Here is a 25,969-nt window from a genome sequence, read left to right as displayed (position 1 = left end):
GCACTGCACATTATAAATATTTACCTTTTTAAGAATATTTATTTGGTTGTGTCAGGTCTTAGTTGCAGCATGCAAGATGTTTGTTGTGTCTGTCATGTGGGATCCTTTGTTGCAGGGCATGGACTCTTTAGTTGTGGCACACTAGCTCAGTAGTTGCAGCGCTTGGGTTTAGTTGCTGTACAGCATGTGGGATCTTAGTTCCCTATCTAGGGATCAAACTCATGTCCCCTGCATTGCAAGGCAGTTTCTTAAACTGCTGGACCCCCAGGAAAGTCCCCTTGTATCTGTCTTTGAGTATTGGTATCCAGGGATAGATATGCTGGCTTGTGTTCAGTCCATGCCTCTATAAACACAGACTTTTCTGGAAAATTTGGAGAAAGCCAGATACAATAATAATACTAGTACTGTAATTAGTTGAGTGTTCATCAGGAGGCAGGTCCTACCCTGTCTTATGAACATTGAGTTCTCCCAATAATCCTCTAAGAGAGAGGTGTTGTTATTGCCAGTTATCCAGTTTACAGATGAAGGAACAGAGGCACATGGAGATTAAATCACATGCACAGTGTCATCAGCCAGTATCCAGAGCTTGGTACACACCTGACTCTGAACTGGAAACTTAAACCTTAAACTGCACTATGGCACTTGTTTTTCTGTTGCTCTTTTATGCTCACACCCAACCAGAATCTTTGGAGATTTTGAAGTCTTGTTCTCCTCACTGTTCTGGTTGGAATTTCCAACCAATCTATTACTTTTCTGAGTCTGTTCTCAGACTCTGTTGTGGTGAGTTCAGAGACAGTGAGAAAATAGGAATTGGTGGCCACTGTCAATCTCTACATACACTGTGTACACCTAAGATAGGGGCAGAATCGAAAACTGCAACAGCTCTGACCGGGCTGTGTTGAAATACCGGAAACTAGGGGCTGCCCCCACAGCACGTGTGGACTGAGTGCATTTTCGTTGCCGATCTTTGGTGGATCAAGTCTGTTGTAGAATTGGGAATGGATTCAGCCAGATTCTTGGTGCTAAATTAAGCCTCTCTGACCAACAAGGCCAGGAAAAGGTCACTCAGGCATCCCAGATCAGGGGTTAATACAGAATTCTCTGTAGAATGACTTGAATTGCAAAGATAAGTTAATTTCTTGAAGGTACATCTAATAGTGAAATTTTTTTTTTGCTCAGGTCCTGGAGTGTGATAATTAAATGCCCCTTGAGTGCTCCAATGTGTCCAGCTGTTCGTCTTGATCATTCTCTATCCCCCTGTCGGTGGTCATTTCTTATTTTACCTCACTCTGCAGTAGAATGTCATCTCTTGCTGACGGCTCCTTGTGGTGTGCCCACCCTTTGTGGGCCTGGGGACATCAGGCAGAACCCGAGGTAGATGTTGGGGGACAGGCTGGGGTGTCTGCCTGTTAAGGAGAAAAGGAACCTTGTATCTCAGAAACCCAGGTTTGTTGTGGTGATATTTCTTTCAATTGCCTTGGCATTGCATTTGCTGCTTGGGATTTGCTGCCTTATTCTTTGTCTAGCTTTCTTTCTTAGATTCTAGCTAAACAGCTTTTCTCTGAATTTTCTTGGTAAAGAAAAATGGTGGGTTTTTGAGAGTTAATTAACTCCTTTCATGTTGACACCCAGTTTAAGAAATTTAAAAGACTATAATTAAAATTTCTCTCGATCACTCACCTTTGGTGAGGATGTAGCTTTTATTACTTTTAAGACATGAATGTTTGTGAAAGCCCACTAGTTTTTATACTCTCTGCACTTCTTGATATGTTTGAAATATTTCATAATTTAAAAAACTGCTGCACTCCCTCCAGAAGACACTTACAGTTTTTAAACAAAATTTTAAAAAACATTTTATGTAAAATGTTTTGAGTAAGTATTACCTGCACATAAATGTTTTAAACCATATTTCCAGCAGAGGCATTTATGTTCTTTTGCCCTGGCTTTCTTTGAAAGCAGCAGCATACCTTATATTGACCAGCTGTGTGACCTTAGGCACACCACTTCATTTTCTGAGTCTTATTTTTGTCATCTGTAAAATGAGGATAATGTAGGAACCTACTTCAGATAGTACTTGTGCAAGGTGAATGAGTTATGTACATAAAATGCTTAGGAGAGGACTTGGAATACAGTAGATGATCAGTTGTTACTACTATTTAAAAAGAAAAATGCAAGGATTTTATAGGCAAAAACTGAAATTTTCATTATGACACGATAGACAAATGTTTAGTGGTTACGATGAGCCTGTTTTTGCTCAACTCAACCTGTGTTTAAATGTCTGTGCCCTCCCTTATAGGGTGGTTACGAATTTAACCTCCAGGTAAAGTATCAAAGTAGTACCTACCTTGTGAGTAGGAGAATTAAGGGAAATAGCATAAACAGGTGCTCAAAATACCTTCCCACACAATAAATACTCCATAAATGATAACTGTTATCTTTCCATTATAACCCAAATTGGCATATTTCCTTGCAGTCTTTTATGTGCAGATTTCAAGCACTCATAATTATAGTATAAGTAAAATTTTACATCTTGCTTTTTTTCAAGTACTGTTTTATCACAAATGCATTTCACAGTAACTACACAAACTTTGAAGCCATCATTTTTTAATATATGTTTTGCTTATAGCAATTTTAATATATCCTCTGACCTTTAACAGAAACATTTCTTTTCAATGAATTCTAGAGTATTACATTTCATGGTCTCATAACATAGCCTCATTGGAAAATATAACTCATTCTTTATATCTTATAGGCTGATTTATTTACCTTATTTTTGGCTACTCTGAGTCATTGTTACTTTGCGTGGGCTTTCTCTAGTTGCGGCGAGTGGTGGCTATTTTCCAGTTGCAGTGTGCAGGCTTCTCATCGAGGTGGCTTCTCTTGTGAAGCACGGGCTCTGGGTTGCCAGGGCTTCAGTAGTTGCAGTGCACAGCTTAGAGCTCTCAGTGAAGCCATCATTTTAATGACTGTATTCAGTTCAGTTCAGTTGCTCAGTTGTGTCCTATTCTTTGTGACACCATGGACTGCAGCACACCAGGCCTCCCTGTCCATCACCAACTCCTGGAGTTTATTCAAACTCATATCCATTGAGTCATCCAACCAATGGATGGTTGATGCCATCCAACCATCTCATCCTCTGTTGTCTCCTTCTCCTCCCGCCTTCAATCTTTCCCAGCATCAGGGTCTTTTCAGATAGTACTGAAGTGTCAGCTTCAGCATCAGTCCTTCCAATGAATATTCAGGACTGATTCCCTTTAGGATGGACTGGTTGGATCTTCTTGCAGTCCAAGGGACTCTTAAGAGTCTTCTCCAGCGCTACAGTTCAAAAGTATCAGTTCATCGGCACTCAGCTTTCTTTATAGTCCAGCTCTCACATCTATACATGACTACTGGAAAAACCATAGCTTTGACTAGATGGACCTTTGTTGGCAAAGTAACGTCACTGCTTTTTAATATGCTATCTAGGTTGATCATTACTTTTCTTCCAAGGAGCAAGATTTTTTTAAATTCATGGCTACAGTCACCATCTGCAGTGATTTTGGAGCCCCCCAAAATAACTGCATAATATTTCATTAAGTAGTTGTATAACAATTGATTTCACCGTTTCTTTAGTATTGAGCACTAAAGTTCTCTCTGAGTCCTACCATTGTAAACAAGGCCATGTGAAACATCTTTATACAGAGTCCTTCCTATTTTATGTCATTACCTTAGAAAAATTCCCTAAATGTTACTGGTATGTATTTTCTTTTTTTTTTTCTTTTTTATGAAACCATTAGAATAAGGTTTATTATTGAATTGTACAGTTGAAAGATGAGGGTATCATCTCTTACATTCACTTTTTTTTTTAAGTTAATGTTTATGGGCATATAGTTGCTTTACAATGTTGTGTTAATGTCTGCTGAACAGCAAAGTGAATCAGATATGTTTACATTTATCACCTGTTGTTTGGATTTCCTTCCCATATCCAGGGAGAAGGAAATGGCAACCTACTCCGCTATACTTTCCTTGAAAAGTCCCTGGACAGAAGAGCCTGGCTGGCTACAGTCCATGGGGTCTCAAAAGAGACCATGAGAGGTCCATGACTTAGTGATTACACGAACAACAAAACAGCTGCTTTACCGTGTTGTGCTAGTTTCTGCTGTACAGCACAGTGAATCAATGTGTTTACGTGTATCGCCCCTTTTGGGATTTCTTTCCCATTTAGGTCACCACAAGCACTGAGTAGAGTTCTCTGTGCCATACAGCAGGTTCTCATTAGTCGTCTACTTTAGACATAGCGTCAATAGTCTATGTCTGTATACGTCAGTCCAAGTCTCTCATTCATCCCAGGCCCTCCTCTTCCCCCTTCGTGTCCATACGTTTGTTCTCTGTGTGTCTGTGTCTCTATTTCTGCTTCTGCAAATAGGTTCATCCATAGTATTTTTCTAATTCTATATATATATGCTAATATTTGTTTTTCTGACTTAATTCACTCTGTATAATAGTCTCTGGGTCCCTTCATATCTCTGCAAGTGGCACAATTTCATTCCCTTTTTATGGCTGAGTAATATCCCACTGTATATATGTGCCATATTTTTTTTATCCATATTGGTTTGTGAGTATTTTCATGACTCTTTGAATATATTTTTTGTCTCCCTCACTGAACGATAGACTTCTGAGTGGATCTTACCAGATTATCTTCAGTATCTAGCACACAGTGAGTGCCCAATAAATATTTAGTGAATTAGTGAACAAATGTATATCCTAGTGTATTATTTTCCAAAAGTAGTAATAAGACTGCTTAATATTTCCATTGTATTATCTTTTAAAAAATCTTAAAAGCAGAGAAGCTTTTTATCTCTTAGGGCAACAGGAAAGAAAACAGTAGCAAGTAATATTTTGTTGAACATGTTCTTGCCCCGGCCATCATACTTAATACGTTACATGCATTGGCTCCTCCCAATAGCTCAACGATTCTCTGAGATAAGTATGATTTTTATAGATGAGCAGGCTCAGAGAAGTGAGTTGACTTGCCGAAGATCACACAGCTAGTGAGTGGTAGAATCCTTGTTCAAAGCAGGCAGTTGGACCCTGAGCCCGAACACTGGATGACTAGGTTGCTGCTGCTGCTACTAAGTCGCTTCAATTGTGTTTGACTCTGTGCGACCCCATAGATGGCAGCCCACCAGGCTCCCCCATCCCTGGGATTCTCCAGGCATATTCCTGCTAATCGTACTTTTTCTACAGTGTACCATTTTACGTTCCAGCCAGTCTAACAAATGATTTCCCAAGGAGCCTGACTTTGTTGACCAAATCTCAAACAAGGTGTGAATCAGAGTTGTCCCTCAGCCCTGAGCATTTTGCATCAGCCTAAGAACAAGAAGCAGAATTACTTACCACCCTGCTTATTTAAGAGGAATACTACCCTTGCAGTTCACCGAGTGAAGGGTGTTTGAATATATTTTTTACAAGCCTCAGATTTTTTAATTGAAGGGAAGAATTTTATTAGATTTTATTAACATTCAAGACAGCTGTTAGAGTTAGAACATTATCCACATGGGGGTTATTAATCCACACAGGAGTACCTGGGACCGAACAGTAAAAAGGGTATGAGCCTAAGGATTAACCAATAATGGAGAAGGCGATGGCACCCCACTCCAGTACTCTTGCCTGGAAAATCCCATGGTGGAGGAGCCTGGTAGGCTGCAGTCCATGGGGTCTTGAAGAGTCAGACGCGACTTAGTGACTTCACTTTCACGCATTGGAGAAGGAAATGGCAACCCACTCCAGTGTTCTTGCCTGGAGAATCCCAGGGACGGGGGAGCCTGGTGGGCTGCCGTCTATGGGGTCGCACAGAGTCAGACATGACTGAAGTGACTTAGCAGCAGCAGCAGCCCTGTTTAGTTAGCAGTTGAAATATTAGAGCAACTTTTAAAAGTATCAGCTATGTTATTACTTCCATTTCTTCAGTCTCTCTTTTCCCCACATCATTTCATTACAGGGCTTGGGAATTTTAAAGAACTTTTGCATCTGTAAGTGCTACCCAGTATTTTTCCCCCCACCTCTGCAAATGATTGATGCTTAAAAAACAGCAGGTGGTTTATCTTTGGATTGTTTTTTTTGTGTGTATAGAGATTTTTCTCTTTTAGGGTTGTATATGTAGCTTTTGTCCTGGCTGCTCTTGTTTTGTGAAATTAAATGCTTTTAAAAAAAGCATCTGTGTTGTCACTCCCCAGGCCATGTGAAGGATGGGCAGTGAAGGTGAGCTGTTACATCTCTGTTGCTCATGTTCCCTTGGATGCTGGCCAAGTTGTAACTTGATTCCTCATTCGCCCTCCTCCGGTTTTGTCCCCAAGAAGCAATGATCATGATTAGCACTGAAAGGCCTTTCAGGGGAAGTAAGGGCTCTCCGGATTGACATTTGACAATCAAGCAAGGAGTTCTAATCAGCAAATGCTGTGCTGAAACAGAAGCGCTTCCAGTGCCCAAGTGTGTCCTCTGATTTCTGCAGGGTGCATGAAGGAGCTTCACTTGCTATCAACAGAACACGAAATGGATTTGGAGCTGTGGTGAGGTGCTTTTATTCTTAGGACAGTTCCAAGAACTGTATGTAATTTGTTTTCACCTGCCTCCCCTAAATTTGTAAGATTAAAACCACCCAGATACAGATAGAAATAACTCCGTGATGGCAGGAAGGACTATGCCCAAGGTGAAAAAAGGGCAAACAGGAAAGCTAACAAATCTCTCTAGGGAGGTGGTGTGTTTAGAGCTTAGAGTCACAACCTGGCTGTGAATCTGGACTCTGCACTTACTAGCTGGGAGCCTTTGATCAAGTTTCTGCCCCCGTCTGAATTTCGCTTTCCTCAGGGCTTCCCAGGTGGCTCAGCAGTGAAGAATCTGCCTGCCAATGCAGGTGATGTGGGTTCGATCCCTGGTTCAGGAAGATGCCCTGAAAAGGAAATGGCAACCCATTCCAGTATTCATACCTGAAAAATCACATGGACAGAGGAGCCTGGTGGGCTACATTCCATGGGGTCTAAAAGAGTCGGTCGTGACGGAGCAACTGAGCACAAGTACACACATTTATGTTTCATAGGTTGGGTTTGAGGGTTAAATAAGACAAGGCCTGTAAAGTGCTCGGCACAGCCCGCTGGGCCCAAGCCTCTCAGTGATAAGTTCTGTCAAAAGGCTTAGATTCTACCTAGTTCTGTCTCTATTGCAGACGACTTCTGTGACCTAGGAAGGCTGGTTTACCCTGCTGAGCTCAGTATTATCAGGCAGCAGTATTACTAACTCTTAGAGGTGATGTTGGGAGCAAGTGAAATATGCTCTGTGTTCATAAAAAATGAACAAGCACAAGGTGAGCCCCTGCTTACGGTTCCTCCAGGTCACTGACCACCAACTGAAGGAGGGTCCCTTGTCGCGGGCGTCCCACAACACCAGGTAGCACATAGAGATGCGAAAGTTCTCTAAGTCTGTGAGGCCCTCTAGTCAGATTTAGGTCCATAAAGAAATCGGTAGCTACTTTCCGGGCCATAGGGGGAATGGAAAGTAATGCTTAATGACACCGTCATGTGTCAGCAGCTTTGTGTCTTGCCTCTTTGAATCCTCACAGCGATCCTACAAGGGTGTGTGTGTGTGTGTGTGTGTGTGTGTATGTATGTGTGTGTTCTCTTCCCTCCTCCCATTTCACAGACACAGATGCACTGTGAGTACCCACTGTGGAAAAAGTGGGAGAGATCCAGGTTTAAATCCCAGGGTGGCTGCTTACTACCCATGTGACCTTGAGCAACGTGTTCAGGCCTAATTTCCTTACCTGTAATGATGAGAGTAAAAATATCACCTTGTAGGACTGTTGAGAGGATTAAATGTCATAATGTAGGCAAAGCCCCACAGCATTGAGTATGCCTCAGATAAATTGTTAGCCTCAGTATTGTTGAGGTCTGGTGGGATGGGTTGATTGGTTTATTTATTTTTTTTTTGGCTGTGTCAAGTCTTAGCTGCAGCACAAGGGGTCTTCATTATGTCATGGGGATCTTCCATTGGGGTGCATGGGTTCAGTAGTTGCAGTGAGTGGGCTCAGTCACTCCACAGTTTGTGGGATCTTAGTTACCCAACCAGAGGTGGAACCCATGCCCCCTGCATTGCAAGGTGGATTCTTAACCACTGGACCACCAGGGAAGTCACAGGGTTTGGTGGGATATGGTTTTGACCAAAATAAGGCTTTGGAAAATTATATTTTGTTCAAAGAAAATACATAATTCAAAGTCAACAGACTGGTCCTACTTGTAAAGAAGGCTATTATAGAAATTTGAGAATTTAGGGGAAGGAGAAGAGTGAGATAAAAGATTAAAAGAAAATTGTCTGGGCATCCATTGGATTTATCTATTATCTAGGCGACGGATTTATTTATTCTTTTAGGGACAGTTCACTGATTAAATGTACAAGCATGCTGTTAGCCATTGTCTCTCTCAGAATGGGGGAAAAACAAGAGGAAATTATGACTGAGCAAAAAACCTGATGAATAGCAAAAAAAAAAAAAAAAAAAGCTAATAAAGGGAATTGATAGGAACCCTGTTGTCTTTTAGTTTGGTAGGATAAGAGTTGGCACAAGACTTGGTACTGGGACCCTTTGGTGCCAGGCACCAAGCCAGTGCTGCTTCAATGTAAGGAAGATTGTGTTGTAATGAGGCCTGAGATAGAAGGAATAAGGAGTACAGAGCATCCCATCAATGGAGGTTTCTAAGCAAGATGATCAGTTGTCAGAAATGTCATAGGTGGATGTGGCACTGGATGGGAGGGTAGCCTGATGTTTGAAAAAATCACTGGGCTTCCCTGATGTCTCAGCAGGTTAAGAATCCACCTGCAGTGCTGGAGACACAGGAGATGCAGGTTTGATCCCTGGGTCTGGAAAATCCCCTAGAGGAGGAAATGGCAACCCACTCCAGTATTCTTGCCTGAAAAATCCTGTGGACAGAGGACCCTGGTGGGCTACAGTCCACGGGGTCTCAAAGAGTCGAACACAACTAAGTAAAAAAATTACTGCTAATTCTGTCCAACAGATACATATGAACAAGGCATATTTTGCATGAAGTTTAAGGAAAACTGAAATTTTATACAAGTCACATTTAAAAAAATTTAAAAAGAAAATACACTTACTGAGTCACATTGGATTGTGGGAGACCAATGACTAAAGGCCTTTAGCCACTAAAAGGTTGATTTCAAGTCAAGGATCATTTCAAATTGGCAATATGGAAAAGGTTCTGTCATCTTTCATTGTGATATTTGATCCCAGGACAACTCCCTAAACTGGATGGGCCACTTTCATTTCTTTCCTGAGAGTTTCTTATCTGGACTAAATAATACAGTGTCCTTTGCAAGTTTTTAGATTTTTGTTATTTGGGGATATATTCTTTTCCTTTACAAATCTGAGATTAAATATTCTCCTGAAGAAGAGAGGAAGATTTACAATGTGAAGCAGAGACATCTGAATTATTGAATCAATTTAATGTTCTGCAGTTACACCTAAGAATTTTGAGTTACTTATCAAAATAAAAATGAATCTTACTCAAGAGTTTATTAGCCCCTGTGGGAAAATGATACTGAAGTCATACAGTCTGTTAGGATATTCCTACTTGAAAAGCGTTGTATTTAAAATAATTTGTAGATGTGATTAAATATTGATTTGTGTATTAAGAATCTTGTCACTTAGTTTGGGTGCAGGGCTGAAATATCTGATTTATGTATATATCAGGCTTTTTGAGCAGATCAATACGGAAAGGAAGAAAAACTCTTGCTGTGTACCCAATGTCACACTAGGTGCTTTAATGCGTGCAGTCTCATTAAAACCCCACAGCCCTCCCGTGTTCTAGGGACCTGAATCCTGGACTCTTAATCCTGATTGTTGTTGTAGTTTAGTCACTAAATCGTGTCTGACTGTTTGCATCCCAATGGACTGCAGCTCACCAGCTTTCCCTGTCCTTCGCTATCTCCCGGAGTTTACTCAAACTCATATCCATTGAAGCAGTGATGCCATCCAACCATCTCATCCTCTGTCACCCCCCTTCTTCTACTGCCCTCAACCTTTCCCAGCATCAGGGTCTTTCCAGTGAGTCGGTTCTTTGCAGCAGGTGGCCAAAGTATTGCGCTGAAGCTGAAGCGTCAGTGTCAGTCCTTCTAATGAATATTCAGAGTTAATCCTGATTGTCTTGGGTGAAATCAAGATGAGCCTTGGGGCTCATCCAAAAAAAATCATCTCTAAGGCAGATAGGAGGGTAAAATAAGCCAGTGCAGATAAACCACTCAGCATAGTGCCTGGCACACAGTATGTGCCAGGACATTTTAACTCTTACTGTAGTCTGGTGTTATCCCAGTTTAATAAATGAGAAATGCCAAATATAAAAGCCTCAGAATAAAAGAACACTTTATTGTGGAAAAGATCTTTCCCTCGAGAAGCAGTGAGCAGTGCTTCTCTTCCTGAGTGTGGATTCCTCCCTTTCTGTCTCTCCCTCCCTCCCCGTCCCCCTTCCTCATTCCTCCCTTCCTTTCTACAGTTGAAGTGGGCTAGAGGCAGGTCACTTGGAGCCTTCTAACCATGGTAAAGAAGGTGAATTTTACTATAAAAGCGGTGGAACACTGAAGCAGGGAAAGCAACACTTTCTTATTCTGCCTCTTATGGGTACTGTTATGATTCTACATAAAGTAAATAAAAAGGTTCTGGGGAAGTTTTATGTAAACCAACTTAAAAAAGTTGAGAATCAAAAGAAGTGAGGTTTTTAAAGTAAACTTGCTGCATACGTTCTTATCAGGAGGTTTTATAATGTACACTCAGCACCTGGGATGACCTCGCTTTCTAGCTCCGCTTGGCTGATCCGGATGGTTTTGGTCCCATTTTCAGTCCCCCAACTCTACTGTCAGCTCTTTCCACAACATTCCCTCCCTTTTATCTTTCATACTTCTATTCTTTCTTTGTTTTTTTTTAATTTCCTATGGCAACTTGTATTATCCTGACCTTTTACCACACTTTCTAGGTTGCTAACTACTGGGCCGATCGCACTATAATTCCAAAACTAACACTCATCAGCCTGGCATTCAGAACTAATCAGTTGATCAGCCTTATGATTCATAAACATTGAGCATGTGTTTTGTGCCAAATTCTGCACTAGATAGTAAAGATTCAAATGTAGGTAACTGTTGTTCCCTATCTCTGAGCACCTTCTCATCTAATGTGGTAGCCTTGTAAACCGATGATTAATTGGTTGAATGATAGATTCCTTCTTTCAGTAGACATTCACTGCAGGCCTTCTGTGTACTGGACATTGTTCTTCTAGGGGTCACAACTTGTACAAGACAGATAAGGCTCCCAGCCTTATGAAATTTGCATTCTAGTGAGATTAGATGATCAGGAAAGAGATTTAGATGTACAACTATTTTTTTACTGAGTATTTACCAGAAGCTGGGTACTCTGGTAACCAGATAAAACATTATTTGGACTGATTCTTACGAAAAGCCTATGTTACTACATCATCTCCCTTCAAAGATGAGACAGTTGATGATTAGAGAATCTAAGTAAAAAGCCCAAACTTTCACAGTTAAATTGGACTCGGCCCTAAATCTGAGTGTTGTTGCATAATTACAGGGCTATTTGTGGGATGTTGTATGTGCTTTTGTCTCTTCTAGGAAAGAGCAGAGCTGAGGTGGGAGGAAGGGTGTGTGTGAGCAGGTGGTGGTGGGGGTCGTGGAAACATGGGAAGTGTAATACTCTCATTCCTGCTGCATCCAGTCCACTTCCTCCCCCTTCAGGAAGGCGGCCGCTTAACCGCACAAGCACTGATGTTCCCACCCCCATGGCTGTTGTTAGTCCCCGCTCTGCTTGACATTCCCCTCGCTCTTTATGTCACATTCACAGCCAGGCTTGGGTCTTGTTCAAACCATTCATCTTCCAGCAGCTTCCCTAGGTCCTCCCTTCATGCAGGATCAGTCTGTACTTCCCTTCTTCCATTGAACTTTTTTTTTTTTCAAACATGATAATGCTTCTCAGAGGCTGTCTTGTTTTTCAGTTTTTATTTTGCATTCCTCATAATTCCTCCCAAGAAATCGACGACCCCTTGAACAGAAGCATCATGCCTTACATGCATCTCGTTCCTCACAGCATCAGTGCAGTCTTTTATACACAGTGGGCGCTAATATTGTCTCTGGTACTTATTCCAAAGCCATGATGCACAAGAAAGCTTTCTTTTCCATAGTAGGAGAAGTCTTCCAGTGCTTAAGCTGGTTATCACAATACCTAGCTTCTGGTTAAACACTAAGTACACAAATAGTTATTCTTCATCTAATTATGACCAATCTTGTATTATTGTGATAATTAGGTGAGCAGCTCTTTTGTTAAGAGCGCTCTACAGATGTGTCTTTTAGAACTGCTTTGGAACTTTGTAATTTTTTTTTTAGCTGGTGTGATCTTAGTTCCCTGACCAGGGATCACACCCAGGCCTCTGTCAATGGAAGTGCAGAATCCTAAACACTGGACCACCAGGGAATTCCCTAAGGACTTTGTAATTTTTGTAAGGTCTGATATTCCTCTCTCTGTATGTCACACTCACAGCCAGGCTTGGGTCTTACTCAAACTGCAGCTTCTACAGTCCTCCTTCATGCCAGGCTCCTCAGGACTTCCTGGATTTAAGTCAGAGCTTCTTAAGGAAGCATCTGTTTGATAATAAAATAAATATACTGTCTGGATCTAGCCACCTTTAATAACTTTCTCTGCCTCCTTTTCAGGCAAGCTTTTCATTTTCTGTAATAATTAGCTTTCTCATATGCTCTGAGAATGGGGGAATTTGTGAAGTGTTTTGAATTTGAAAAATGCGACTCTGGGTCTCCTCATTGGGGACCCATCTGGCCAGCTTAGCCCTGGAATGAAGGAGATGAGAGTGGGAGGGCTCCCATGTCTGTACATTGGCAAATAGAGAAAGATGACTTGGAAACTGGGGGAAAAATGCTCAGAGGGAAGGAAATAATAAAATCCAGCTGCTTTATGGCTTCTCAGTCCAGAAAGCTTTTGAGTTAAGCTCTATCTATAAAGGTGGGTCCAAGTAATGTTTGTTTTGCATTTCAGGCATCATTGTGTGATAAGTGGTGTAAATTTAGCCCCTTGAAGCATGATCTCTTGGGAGTTGGATTTTAAGAGACTTTATTTGAAAGGACTCCATCGATTGGGTTTTGATTTGGTCCCTCCTTACCAAAGAGAGTACTAAATAATGGCTGGGCCTCCCTGGTAGGCCTTTTTTTGTTTTTAATTCATTTTATGGGTCTCTCTATTTGCCCTTGTTCTCCACCTTCTATTTCTAACTGTTCTGCTTAAAAAGACTGAAGTGATGTGAAAGAGGGGGCAAAAGGGAAAGAAAATCAACTGTCACATTGTAAGCTTAATTGATTCAATAAATAATGTCTTTCAATTCCCAAGGCAAACCCCAAAGCCTTCACTTACGTCAGCTAGCTCTCAGCTCAGTAAATGGTGGCGTTCTTAATTTAGACAGATGGGAAGAGTTCACTGGTGCTCACTTCTAAGGAAGGAGTCTGCTTTTCTGGTTTTAAAGACATACTGACTAGAGTTTGGGGCCCACTCTATAAAAAGAAGCTTGCAACAGAATGAACATGGCTGTTTTTATTCATTCTGAAAAGAGAAGGAAGGCATTTAATTATTGCCCAGGGGTTTGTTGAACCAAAGGGAAAAGAAAAAAAAAAAAACCGAGACAAGGGGAATGAAATCTACTAGTCCATATGTTCCACGCAGGCAAGGATTTAGATTTGTTCACCATTTACTCTCCAGTGCACATGGGCAGGTGCCCAGTAAATATTTGTGAACTGGTTCTGTTGTTGAATGAGTGAGAGCAGAATTAGTTTAAATGTCATTCCACTTGTTTCATTCCCAACTCCTCCTTTCCTGTCTAATTAAAATGGTAAATAGCTCTAAGAGTATGTGCTGTATCTTCCGAAATGATTAAGGACAGTTGTTTCATCAGTGTCCGGAGGTGGTATCCAGCTGCTTTTTTTTTTTAAAACAAATTCTCATACTTGAACACGTCGTGCTTCAGAACCACAAGAGGGCTGTCTGCAGACTCCACGCTCCAGCCTTGGAAGTTCCGATTGTAGGGGTCCAGGTAGGGCTGGGAATCTGTATTTGCTTTTGTGGGTTCCCCTAGTAATTCTGGTGTGCAGTTGCACTGTTTAGTCAGCCTCCGGGTGCCCTGAACTCTCTGGTCTAAGTGATGCCTTGGTAAAAGTGAGGAGCCTGAGGTACCCAGGAGGATACTCAGCAGGGCGCCTGGCCCTATAGTCTGATGTTTTGGTTCGCCCCATAGTCCATGCTTCTTGGCATCAACAAGATCCTTTAGTTAATATTTCTTCCTTTCAAGATAGTGGCTATATTTGTGGTGCTGGAGAAGACTCCAGAGAGTCCCTTGGACAGTAAGGAGATCAAACCAGTCAATCTTAAGGGAACTCAACCCTGAATACTCATTGGAAGGACTGATGCTGAAGCTGAAACTCCAGTATTTTGGTCATCTGATGCAAACATCTGAGTCATTGGAGAAGTTCCTGATGCTGGGAAAGATTGAGGGCAGAAGGAGAAGAGGGCATCAGAGGATGAGAAGGCTGGATAGCATCACTGAAGCAATGAACATGAACTTGGGCAAACTCTGGGAGATGGTGAGGGACAGGGAGGCCCAGCATGCTGCAGTCCATGGGATTGCAGAGTTGAACATGACTGGGTGACTGAACAACAACAACAGCTGGAAATCTGAAGGACCTTTGGAAACCTCAAGGAGCCTCAAGGAAATGTTAACTTTTGTTTAGTGTGCTTTGGTGGTAGTGTTTGGTTATTAAGTTGTGTCCTACTCTTTTGTGACCCCATGGACTGTAGCCCACCAGGTTCCTCTGTCCATGGGATTCTCCAGGCAAGATACTGGAGTGGGTTGCCATTTCCTTCTCCAGGGGATCTTCTCGACCCCAGGATCGAACTCATGTCTCCTTCATTGCAGGTGGGTTCTTTACCATTGAGCCACCGGGGAAGCCCTCAGTGTACTTTAGTACTCAGTATATTGTGCTGTCTTCTCTAGAGATGCATTCCCCTCCTGTGGCTCAGAACAAACCCCAGGTAGGAAGTCCCTACTGTCTCCTGTAGGTCCACTCAGTGTTTCCTAGCCCTGCTGGACTGTGGGAAGCACCAGTTAAAAATACAGCACTGTGGGGTCCACTAGAGTCCTCCAAAATCAAAGCCTTACTGCGTGGGGCCTGAGGCCTGCAATTTAAGTTAGCGTTGTTATCCTCTGTCCTGTCCCCGAGTGCAGTGTGTCCCATTTCTGATAACCCAGCTTTGAATTCCTTAACACTCCATTTCATACATCAAAACCCTGCCTTTCCATCTAAGGTTTAGCCTCTGATATATAGAACTTGTCCTTCAAGAAGGAAAGAGGGAGTACCTGCTCTCTTCTTTCCTTCAGGGTAGAACTTGACCAGCTGAGGTGGGTGGGCTGGCAACTTGATGTGTTCAGCCTTGGTGTGAGCCTTGTGATGTTAAGGGGTGCCCCTGAAACCAGAATTCAGCGTCTGTGTTCTTCCTCTGGCTTTATTATTTAATAGCTGTATAATGTGGGGGGAATTACTAAACCCTCTTTCAATTTCTATTTTCTTCATCTGTAAAATGAGGGTGTCTGTTCAGGAATTTTGTGTGTATTAAACAAGGTTGGGCTCTTTGACACAGGCTCAGATGGGGATTTTTGTGCAGAGGGTTGCTGGAGTGGGCTCTTGGGAACAATGCTTGTGAGGGAGTGAGGAAAGGAGGCAGAAAGAAGGTAACCGTGAACTGCAGTGCAGGTGTGATGAAGGTCTCATCCCATGGGGAACTGTGGCAATGGGATGCCCTTCCGAGTTGTCCCAAATTTACACAGGGGACTGGGTCTTTCTACCTTATACTGGCCAGCCATCTGATGTGGGCCACTCCTGGAGAGGGGCATGACCTTGGGTACTGCAGCTCCCTTTGGCTGAAGGTGGTTGTGTGCTGGCAGCAGCCTGTGGTGCTGGCAGAGGGGGAGGATCTCTGTAATGCACCTTGTACCCAGCGCCAGATAACGGTGCACCAGATAACGCCCATGCAGACCTTAGCAGCGAGTCTAGCACTTGTGTAAGTATTGAGTAAGCACAGGCATAGCTCCTTTTATTACACCTCGCAGATATTGCACATTTTACAGACTGAAGGCTCGTGGCCACCGTACATCAAGCAAGTCTTTTTTTTTGGCCGTGTTGGGTCTTTGTTGTGGCATGTCAGCTTCTCTGGTTGTGGCTTGTGGGATCTTAGTTCTCTGACCAGGGATCAAACCCATGTCCCCTGCATTGGAAGGCAAATTCTTAATCACTGGACCACCAGGGAAATCCCCAGGCAAGTCTTGTGGCATCATTTTCCCAACAGCATCTGTTCATTCTGTGTCTCTGTGTCACATTTCAGTAATTTCTGACTTGTTTGTCGTTATTATACCTGTTACGGTGATCTGTGATCTCTGATGTCACTAGTGTAGTGTTAACTATCACCATGATTATTCCAGCTCTGGCACTGCCACTTAGTAGCTGGATCACAGTAAGTCGCTTGAATTGCTTTCTTATGTTTAAAATGGAAGATTCACAGCTCTGCTCTGTTTCCCCAAGTAGTTCTGAGCACATGTGGAGATAATGTATATAAAATTGCTGAATGGAATATTATAAAAATGTGAGATATGACTGCAAGCCTACTTTTCTGAAATGAATACATGGCCATTGCTTGGATTCCTTGAAGGGAAAGGTTGTGATAAATGTAAAAGTGCTTGTCCATGAAATGTGGCATTTTGATGTTTCTTTCTTCTCTCCATAGGGAATTAGAATAATGGAGATGCTGCTAGAGGAACAGTGTGGTGCCCCCTTAGCCGAATAAAGAATACCAAGTGAGTACCAAAAGCAAAATCAGAATTATTTACTCAAGCCATGTCTTCATGCTTATAAGCCCAAGTATTATGCTTCAGCCTCCCTGGGCTATTCTTGCCGCATGTTTCCCAGTTATACTCACAGGATGCTTCTTGCAAGTGTTTTTGTTATCTGTTCTATATACCTTTATTTGCTTGGTTCTTTGATTTTTAGAGCAGTTTTGTACTACGTGCTGGGTTACAACTGCTCTTAGATTGTTTAAACTGCTCAATACAATCCGCTGTGATTGCCACCCTCAAGATAGCATAGGTTGTAGAGACTGCAGTTCACAATTAACTGACGCTTAATTTTATTGTCCCAAGAACAGTGAAAGCAGGGGTTTAAAGCTGTATTTGGAGTAGGAAAAAAATAAGAAAGGGGCATGTTGATTGATCAGTAAAATACAGATATTTCATCAGTCATGTATACTCCTGCCGATTGGGGGTGGCTGTCTCGAGATGCTATTGAGGAGGATTCCAAGGCCTGGAGAATAACCTCGGGCTCTGGATGAGAGTGTTGTGATTGATTAGCAATGCCTGCCGTGGGCAGAGGATTGAAGAGATAGTACTTGTGCTGGAGTGCACGCCACTTTCAGGGCAAGTGATGTTGGGTTAACAGATAAGCAGGGGGATTCCAGAAGCATTTCCTTTTCAGTTCCTTAAGTTTTTATTATCTGCATCAAGGAGAATGACATGCTTGCTGGGAAGGGCAGAACAAAGTTATCTGAGAGACTAAAAGCCTAATATAAGTTAGTGGATTTGCATCTTACACAATTTATCTGACTTCAATTTTTAACATCTGAGAGAAGGTAAAACCTTTGAGTAGAGCAAACATTGTCATGGGTAATTCAGAATTACCTCAAAGTTCCTTATGTTGGCTTTAAACTAGAGTATACATGGTCTTGTATAAATGACCTGGTCTCTAACTTTGATATCCAATAAAGTTTGAGAACAGTTAACCAAAGAAGAAGCAAAATGAATATTTGTATACAAGAACCTCAGCATTCAAAGCATGCTGGCCAGGCCTGGGCATGAGGATTGGAGAATTATAAAGGGTTTCTGCTTGTTAGCAAGTTTGACTCCATTCTGATGAATATTAAACCTCTGTATACTTAACACATACTGATACATCTATTTATTACTGGAAAGGCTAAGCAAGATAATTTCATCTAGTGAAAGCCTGGCACATGGCAGGTGCTCAAAAAATGTTGGCAAGGAATCAACATGTGGTGTGCTTCCACATCTGCTCTGTTCTTGGGAACGTTGTGGAGAGTAACTCAGCCACATCCCCCTGTTTTTCTAGACTGGCCTCTTTGTGAGGCTTACCAAGGACCTCTGGTGCTTTGTGCACTTGGCACAGAGCCCATCTTACCCTGCAGGGTGGAATCTAAAGTCAGGTTAATTAGAGAATGAGGAACTCGTCTTACAAGTATATATCGGTTTTCAGACTTTAAATCAGCGATTTGGAAACTTTAGTGAGTGTCAGAATCAGGTGGAGAATTTGGTAAACACAGAGTGGTGAGTCCCACTCTGAGTTCCTGATTCAGGAGGTCTGGGAGGAGCCTGGGGCTTTGTGCTTCTGACTAGAGTCCAGGGGATGCTGGTGAGGCTGGTCCAGGGACCACACTTTAAGAATGATTGCTTTAAATAAGTTCCCATCTTGGAGTTGGAGACAGCTGAAATGCAAGGATCCTGCAAAAGCTGATAGCTGGCATTTTGAAATTATTGTGTAGATCTTCCATCAACTTTAATCAGAGGAGGAGTAATCTGTATATGGCTTTTCCTGATTTTAGCATCTCAGCCTCTTCCTGTTTGCCACTTTTATCTTTCCTTCCCCTTTCTTGAAGGTTGACAGGCTTCACAGTGGAGCAAAGATGATTGAAAAGGGTTGAGACTCAACAACACCTCGTGTTTGAAATCATCAGCTTGTGGTTTTAATTTAAAGGGTTATAGTGAAAAAGCGGAAATTTAATAAGCATTACCTCCCATCTTAAATGATCCATGTTCTTGTTTTTTGGTTTTGGTTTTACTGTGGTGGAAAGCTAAGTCATGATCCCGAGGCTTTTTGTTGTTTCTAAAAAGCAACCAGTTCTCCTCCCTGAAGTGAAGAAGTTGAGGTCTGGATGCTATGAGGAGTTGGGTGCAGGAGAGCTGCATTTAATGCCTTTAATGCAACAGAGTTCCTGAAGGATTTACATAGTTCAGACTGTCATCATTTATGACCAGTTCTCTCAGGAGCAAATATGAATTAAGGACTGTATACTCTTACCACAGGGGTCTACAGTCACTGCAAATTAGGGGCTATGGCTAAGGCTTTATGCTTTTTTCAAAATTGGCTTCATTGCTCAGTTGAATTGCCTTCATCAGCACAATTAAATTGACTAATTTCAGTGTATGACTCCGTAAGTTTTGACAAATGTGTAAGGCCAGACCGCGGGGCCATGACGGGCCGCCCCTCCTTTCCCTCCCGCCAGCTAACGGAAGGCGCCTCCCAGATCCCGGGGACCAATGATAGCACACTTTGCCGGCTGCCATGATGAGCTGCCCCTCCTCTCTCCCACCAGCGAGAAGGTCCCTAACGGAAGGGTCCTCCCAGATCCCGGGGACCAATGGCAGCACACTTCCCCAGCTAAAACCGCCCCACCCCAGCCACGTAGAAGGGCCTGTCAGCCCGCGACGCCTTGGCCTGGCGACCTATCTGAAGCCCCGTCCATCTAGCCTGACCATCCCTCGCAAGGAACGTATAAAGGCCTCCCCCAGCACGGTCCGTCCGGCGCGGACTTCCTCCACCTGCCTCGTTCGGGTCTGGAAACCCCGCCCGGGAGCGCTTCCCCTTTAAAAGCCTGTTAGACACTACTTTTGGTGTCTTGGTCGCCTTTACCTAACAAAATGTATACAGCTATGTAAGCATCATGCAAAACACGATATGGAACATTTTGAGGCATTGCTGTTCCTGTAGTGCTGTTGCCAGCTTATTGCTCCCACCTTTTACCTCATTTTTTGGACTATTTTTACAAAATTTTGGCAAGTTTGAAATATGCCTATCTTAATGGAACTTTTTATTTTCTCAAAATGACATTTGCCAGAGTGGGAGAATGTAGGTAGGGAAACTTCCTTTTATGTGCAATAAAATGCTACATTAAAAGAAAGGGCTGAGGGGAGGTGAGGGGTAGGGATTAGCTCCATAGCTAAAGAGTAGAAGTCAGCCGGCTGTAACCCAGAGGTCAAATCTAACGGGTGGCCTCTTTTGTAAATAAAGTTTTATTGAAACACAGCTTTGTTCCTGGTCATGTTCCAGCTCCAGCAGAAGCATAGAGCTGTGACATATCTTTTACCATCTGGCCCTTTAAGAAAAGTTGTCTTTCCCCTGGATTAGAGTTTGGTGGCTCCTAAATTAACACGAGGTGGCCTCCTGGTGGTGGTATGGTCTTTGTTTTGTTTTAAATGTATCATTTGATCACATCTTGCCTCTAGTTCAAAGTTAATAATAGCATGGGCGTTAACTGTGACCACCAGTTGGAGGGTGTTATTTTAAGGCATGAAAAAGCATTAAAATGATCACAACGATGAAGCTAAGACACCAGCAATAGTGATCATTAAAATTGCTTCATAAAGTTCTAGTGCACATACATAGTGGGGTAGAAATATAGGCATTTTGTTTAGCAGGTGCAGTAGCCCTCTGATGGGGCGATACTTTAGGTGCCATGTACAGTGTACTCAGATTTTGAGCTTTGGAATGTTGCAGTTCTTAACAGTGTTTTAAAAAAGCATTCCATGGGGTCTGTACAAATGTGTCCAAGGAGGTGTTGCTTAATATTTTTATATTCTACTATACATTTTAAATGTGCATAATTTAAAATCACACATAGAACCTGACCACATTGTGCAGGGTTACCACCTCACACTAACGATGCTTCCATATCTCAGTGGCATGTGTATTCTAGTTGGTGTTGATAGTTAGAAGGTGATTTTGTCCTGAGCCAAGAGGGAGGTGCATAAATCTCACTAACCAGTCTGCTTGTGGTGTGCTGCTGACACATCCATCTGATAGACTTTTGATTTCCTGTCATTTTTGAAGAAAACAAATAGCCCTGACATCTGTTTGTTCTTGCTGCTGGCAGTTGGGAGGCCGGGCCTGGTGAGGTTTGATAACATAGTCACCTTCTTTCACGTCGAAATGAATAAGACCTCAGTTTTCGCTATATCTTAACTTCCCTTTGAACCAGCTCCTCTGGGTAGCTGGACTTAATAAAATGAGGTGCTTGCTTTGTTCGAAGATCATTATGAGGCAGAAATGCAGTTTCTTCAAGAATTATCCATAGTGATAGAATTCAAGTGACTCTTAAGAGTTGCTTCAGAAAAAGCGGGCAAATAAGTATTGACTGTTGAGACATGTTTATTAGGTGATAAAGCCTGTTTGCTTTCTCTTGCAGGGAAGCCGTGTTGTGTCAACTTCTGCTCGAGAATCTTTCCTTGGACACAACACATCCAAAGACACGAGTTTATAGATACAGGTTTAAGGATGTGGTGTTGGCAGCTTACAGAAGAGGAGACTTTCCTGCTGGCACTTGATGTGATCCATGCCCCTGGGAGTCAGCCCCAGAGAGAGGCTCTTGTGGGGCTGACATCTTCTGGCTGATTCTTACGCACAAGCTCTGCAATTTTACAAATAAAGAAAAAATCCCGGAGAAGGTGATGTCCAAAGAAAAAATCCTGGAGAAGCTGATGTCCATCCTTCATCAGGACATCCTGCTGATTGCCTGGTGATGGTGTCAGGGCAGCCAGGGATGGGCCAGAGGCCTGGAAAATCATGTGTGTTTCTGCTTGTTCTCTGCATCATGGCTCATAGAATTCACAAGAGGATGCTGAGGCAAATAAAGGAGTTAAACCCGATACCTGACTCTTGGGTGGCCTGAAACAGAAAGAAATACACCAGACCTGTGTTGAAGTTAAGCCATAGTCATAGTAATGTTGAAGAGTCTCAGAAGTCAGGAGCACTTGATTTTCTCTACCCAGCAATACAACGTACCTGCCACCAGCATAGCTTTTATAATGTGAACTGTGATTGGTCCTTAACACAACCTGGAGCGGGCAGGGGGGCTGTGGGCTATCATCTTGGCTCCTTCTAACTCATTCTGGGATGTGGAGATCACGTGACCTCTTGGTTCTTTTCACTGGGCAAATAGGGATAATCGGGCACAGATTTTTCTACTTGTGATGATTAAACCAGGGTGTTTGGTGTAAAAAGCGCAGGTCTGGGAGCCAAACAGACAGAACCGGGTTTGAATGTATGTGCGGCTCCCAGCAGCTCCATGATCATGTATGTAGTTTAAAGTCTTTCTGATACTCATTTTTAAAATTGTAAAATGGGGTTATAGAGTTAACCTTACGAGGTTGTTGTAACAATTGGACAACATGTGATTAAGTGCCTAGCATGCTTTTTGGTACGCAGAAGTAAATAGAAGCCATTATTATTATTATTATATTATGTTTTGGAAATGTGCTTTTCCAGTGTAATGTAATGTAGTATTACTGTTTGAAAATTAGATGATGGTAGTTTACATTTCCTATGATTGGAAGCCAAAAAGTTAGTACGCACTACCTAAACAAAAGCTTGAAGAGAGGCAATAATTTGCAATTCATTTGAAGATAAAAATTGGGCCATTTCTGGAAAGTCTTGGGCAAATCATTTTTTTAAAAAATATTAAAAAATTTTCCATTTAGTGCACTGATGAATTTCAGAGGAATTGTATTTTTCTTTCTTCTTCTTTTTTTTTAAATACAAGCCAGTCACTGTGAGCTCCTCTTATGGTATTTGAGCTGTTTGTGCTGCCTGAGTTTTGTATCTCAGGAAAATTTCCCTTCATTTCCTTAGTGTTTCATCCTTTGGTTGGGTTGAGAGGGAAAATGAATGGTGGAAATCTGAACATGCTTTGACCTCCTTTTCCAGTTTGTAAGTGTAGGTTTTTGGAATAATGGCACATTTCCAAAAGTAAAAGGTAATGTGAGTTATCATGGAGGTGAGAGGTGGGAAACCAGTATTTGGAAGTTGATGTTGGAATAATCATTACTTTGGGAGTTCCCTAGCGGCCTGGTGGTTAGGGTTCCACGCTTTGACTGCCATGGCTTGGGTTCAGGCCCTGGTCAGGGAACTGAGGTCCTGCAAGCTGCACGGTTTGGCCAGAAAAAAAAAAAAAAAGAATAAATATAACCCTTCACATTCAACAACCTGCATTCCCTGAAGGCAGGAGTTCTCAACCTAGGCTGTCCATTAGAACCACATGGGAGCTTTCTGCAATCCTATTGCAGGGGTTTCATCCCAGACCAATAAGTCAGAGTCTCCAGGGTAGATCCTAAACATCAGCTTTTTTTTTTTTTAATAAAGCTCCCTAGGCAGTTCCAATGAACAGCTAAGGACACGAACTCTACAGGGATTTCTAGGTGATTTGCAGATATTATCTGATTCCTTTTTTAACACCTCCAAGGTAGGAAAGCATCTTTGTAGCAGGAATTACTGTTAGAGTAAAGCACAGAGAGACTGACTTTTGGGCTTAATTCCTTAAAGCTGGGGCAGCTGATGCAAATGCCTGCAGGGTCTGGCAAGTGATCTGGTGCATGAAGCAGGCTGGTGGACCCTAGGGAGACCCCAGGAATATGTGGTTTGCCAAAGGTGGGCAGCTGCCACCCAGCTCAGCACAGTGCTGCCAAGTGGCTGGTTTTTCTTGTTCTTCCAATTTCCAGGGAAAGGATAAAATTAAAAAAAAAAAACCAAAACAACAAACTTCCAATTTTTATGTATTGGCAACGAATTCAGAATTGTTTAAAACATTGTGCCAGCCAAACAAAACATGTTTGCTGGTAGTTTCCAGCCTTTGCTTCAAAAGTGTTAAGGACCAGCTTAAACATCTCAGCCAGTTTTTGAGAGATTTGCATTTCCTGATTCTGGATGTAAGCTGCTCTCTGCCTCTCCTCCAAGACTGCTTTCACATGTATTTTCCTCCCCCTTCCCGAGCAGTCCTCTGAACTCACATCAGACATTTTTCTTCACTATTTTTTTTCTCTGTGGGCATCCATTACTTCAAGCTTACATATATGGCTTAGAAATCTTATGCTCTTTTTAAAATTAATTAGGGCTTGTTAATTTTTTAAAAATTACATGTCAGAACCCTTTTCCTGTGATACAACATTTAGAAGTCCACATCTAACCTGACTATCTATTAAATGTCAAAACCAGGAGTATAGCCTTGTGGGCACATTAGGAACATGAGTGGGCAGGGTTAACTCCCAGACCTGGCCAGTCTGCTCCTGGCCTGGTTGCTGAACCTACAAGTGAAGGTGAGGCTGGATCAGAGTGATTCTCAGGCTTCTGCTTATGCCAGAAATCCTTGAGGAGGTGGGCTCAACAGCAGGTTCTGAGGGTCTGCCCCAGTGATTCATGAAATTTCAACTGGGACTCAGGGATCTGCATTTTAAAACAAGTTCACCAAGAGGTTTGGTTGTGCTGTTGCACAGACCAGATTTTGAGAAACAGTGATATAGGGGAAGTGTTTGTGGCTTGTGTGTCTATCATGTAAGAAGGCTTTATAGTCGATTGGGCCCACTGATTAATACAGGTGATCACTCAGGACACAGTGTCAAGCTCTCACGCACAGAGAGGCTGACTTAGGCTATCCCTACGTGATTGAGGTGCTTTCACTAAGAGTGAGCTTTTGTGGTTTCAGGTTTTATGTGGATACAAAAGGTGCTATATTCTTTTGATATAAATTGCTTTGTGTATTTTATAAGCAGTATTGTGTAGTAATATCATATTTATCAGACATCATGGGCACATGGTATAGCCGACTCAAGGTTATCCTTTGTTTTTTATTGACTATGATTGCTTTACAATGTTGTGTGAGTTTCTGCTGTACAGCATTGTGAGTCAGCCGTATGTATGCGTATATCCCCTCCCTCTGAGCCGCCCTCCCATCCCACCCCTTTAGGGCATCACAGCACTTAGTTGAGCTCCTTGTGTGTAGCACTTTCAGCTGGCTGGCTGTTTCACATGTGGTAGTGTTTATATGTCAATGCCACTCTCTCAGTAAGGTTATTCTTTTAAGTCGCACATCTTTTTTGCTCTAATTCAGCCATTTACGTGGAACTCTTAATTTAGTATCGATTTCCCTGCTTTTGTAAACAGACTCTATTGAAGATAAGAATTTCATTTCTGGGTGGTCATTTATGTTTTGACTTCTTTCAGGTTCTGTTCAGGTTTGTTAAAACCCCCCTGCTGAACAGCTCTGCTCCTTGAGTTTTACCATGATTTTCCAAGTTTCTTCTTTTCTGTCACTGTTCCCTGTCATGTCTTGCTGTCTTAACTCTGCGTATCTCTATGAACTTCCCTGTCCATTGCTACCTGGGGTTGGCTAATGCTGTTAATTTGCATACTGTGTCAAGTAACAGTAAACAGGAGCCAAGCAAGTCTTTGGGAGGCGTTTCTAACAGTGAAGTGGATCAGTGCTGCTGTGTTATTTTAGTGGTTCTGCTACTTCCTCTGACTTACTTCCTGATCCTCAACTGCAGTTGTCAGATCTGTGACCATAAGATAACTGAAATATTGGTACCAATATCCTTAGATCTGTACTCTGTTGTCTCCCCAACTGTGTTAGTGTTCTTAGATATACAGTTTTATAATGTTAAACGTAAGTAGATTACAAATGAACTTTTCTGTGCCAACTGTCTGTTTGGGATAAAGTGTTTTTGATTCAGTGTTACTGTGATTTAGAGCTACAAATTAGTTGTATCTCTTTGAAATTTGATCCTGTCATCCTCGTGAAATAAAGGTGTCACAACTAATATTTATGTGTGAATTTTAATTTCTTGAGGGAATCACACCACCCAGCAGAGCTTGTGTGTATCATTTGTAGCAATGATAATCTAATGTAGTAATCTAGTCCTTTTTAGCAATCACAGAGAAGAGTTTTAGGCCAGTCAGATATGTTAGTTCCCTGCCTCTCCCAAGCTGA

General features: G+C 42.2%; 1 protein-coding gene across 1 annotated transcript in view; it reads left to right on the top strand.

The window, feature by feature from the left end:
* The window catches only part of PRELID2 (PRELI domain containing 2), a 78,497-nt gene extending 61,554 nt beyond the window's left edge, over positions 1-16,943 (top strand). Inside the window, exon 6 of the mRNA XM_052644159.1 lies at positions 16,877-16,943. Within this exon, the coding sequence (XP_052500119.1) occupies positions 16,877-16,936 (60 nt within the window). The 3' untranslated portion in view covers positions 16,937-16,943. The remainder of the gene's footprint in view (positions 1-16,876) is intronic.
* Positions 16,944-25,969: the final 9,026 nt, after the last annotated feature.

Source organism: Budorcas taxicolor, chromosome 7 (assembly GCF_023091745.1).
Source record: "Budorcas taxicolor isolate Tak-1 chromosome 7, Takin1.1, whole genome shotgun sequence".
In the NCBI taxonomy this organism is placed as follows: Eukaryota; Metazoa; Chordata; class Mammalia; order Artiodactyla; family Bovidae; genus Budorcas; species Budorcas taxicolor.
The sequence above is the reverse complement of the archived record's forward strand: the minus strand, read 5'-3'. Positions and strand labels throughout refer to the sequence as shown.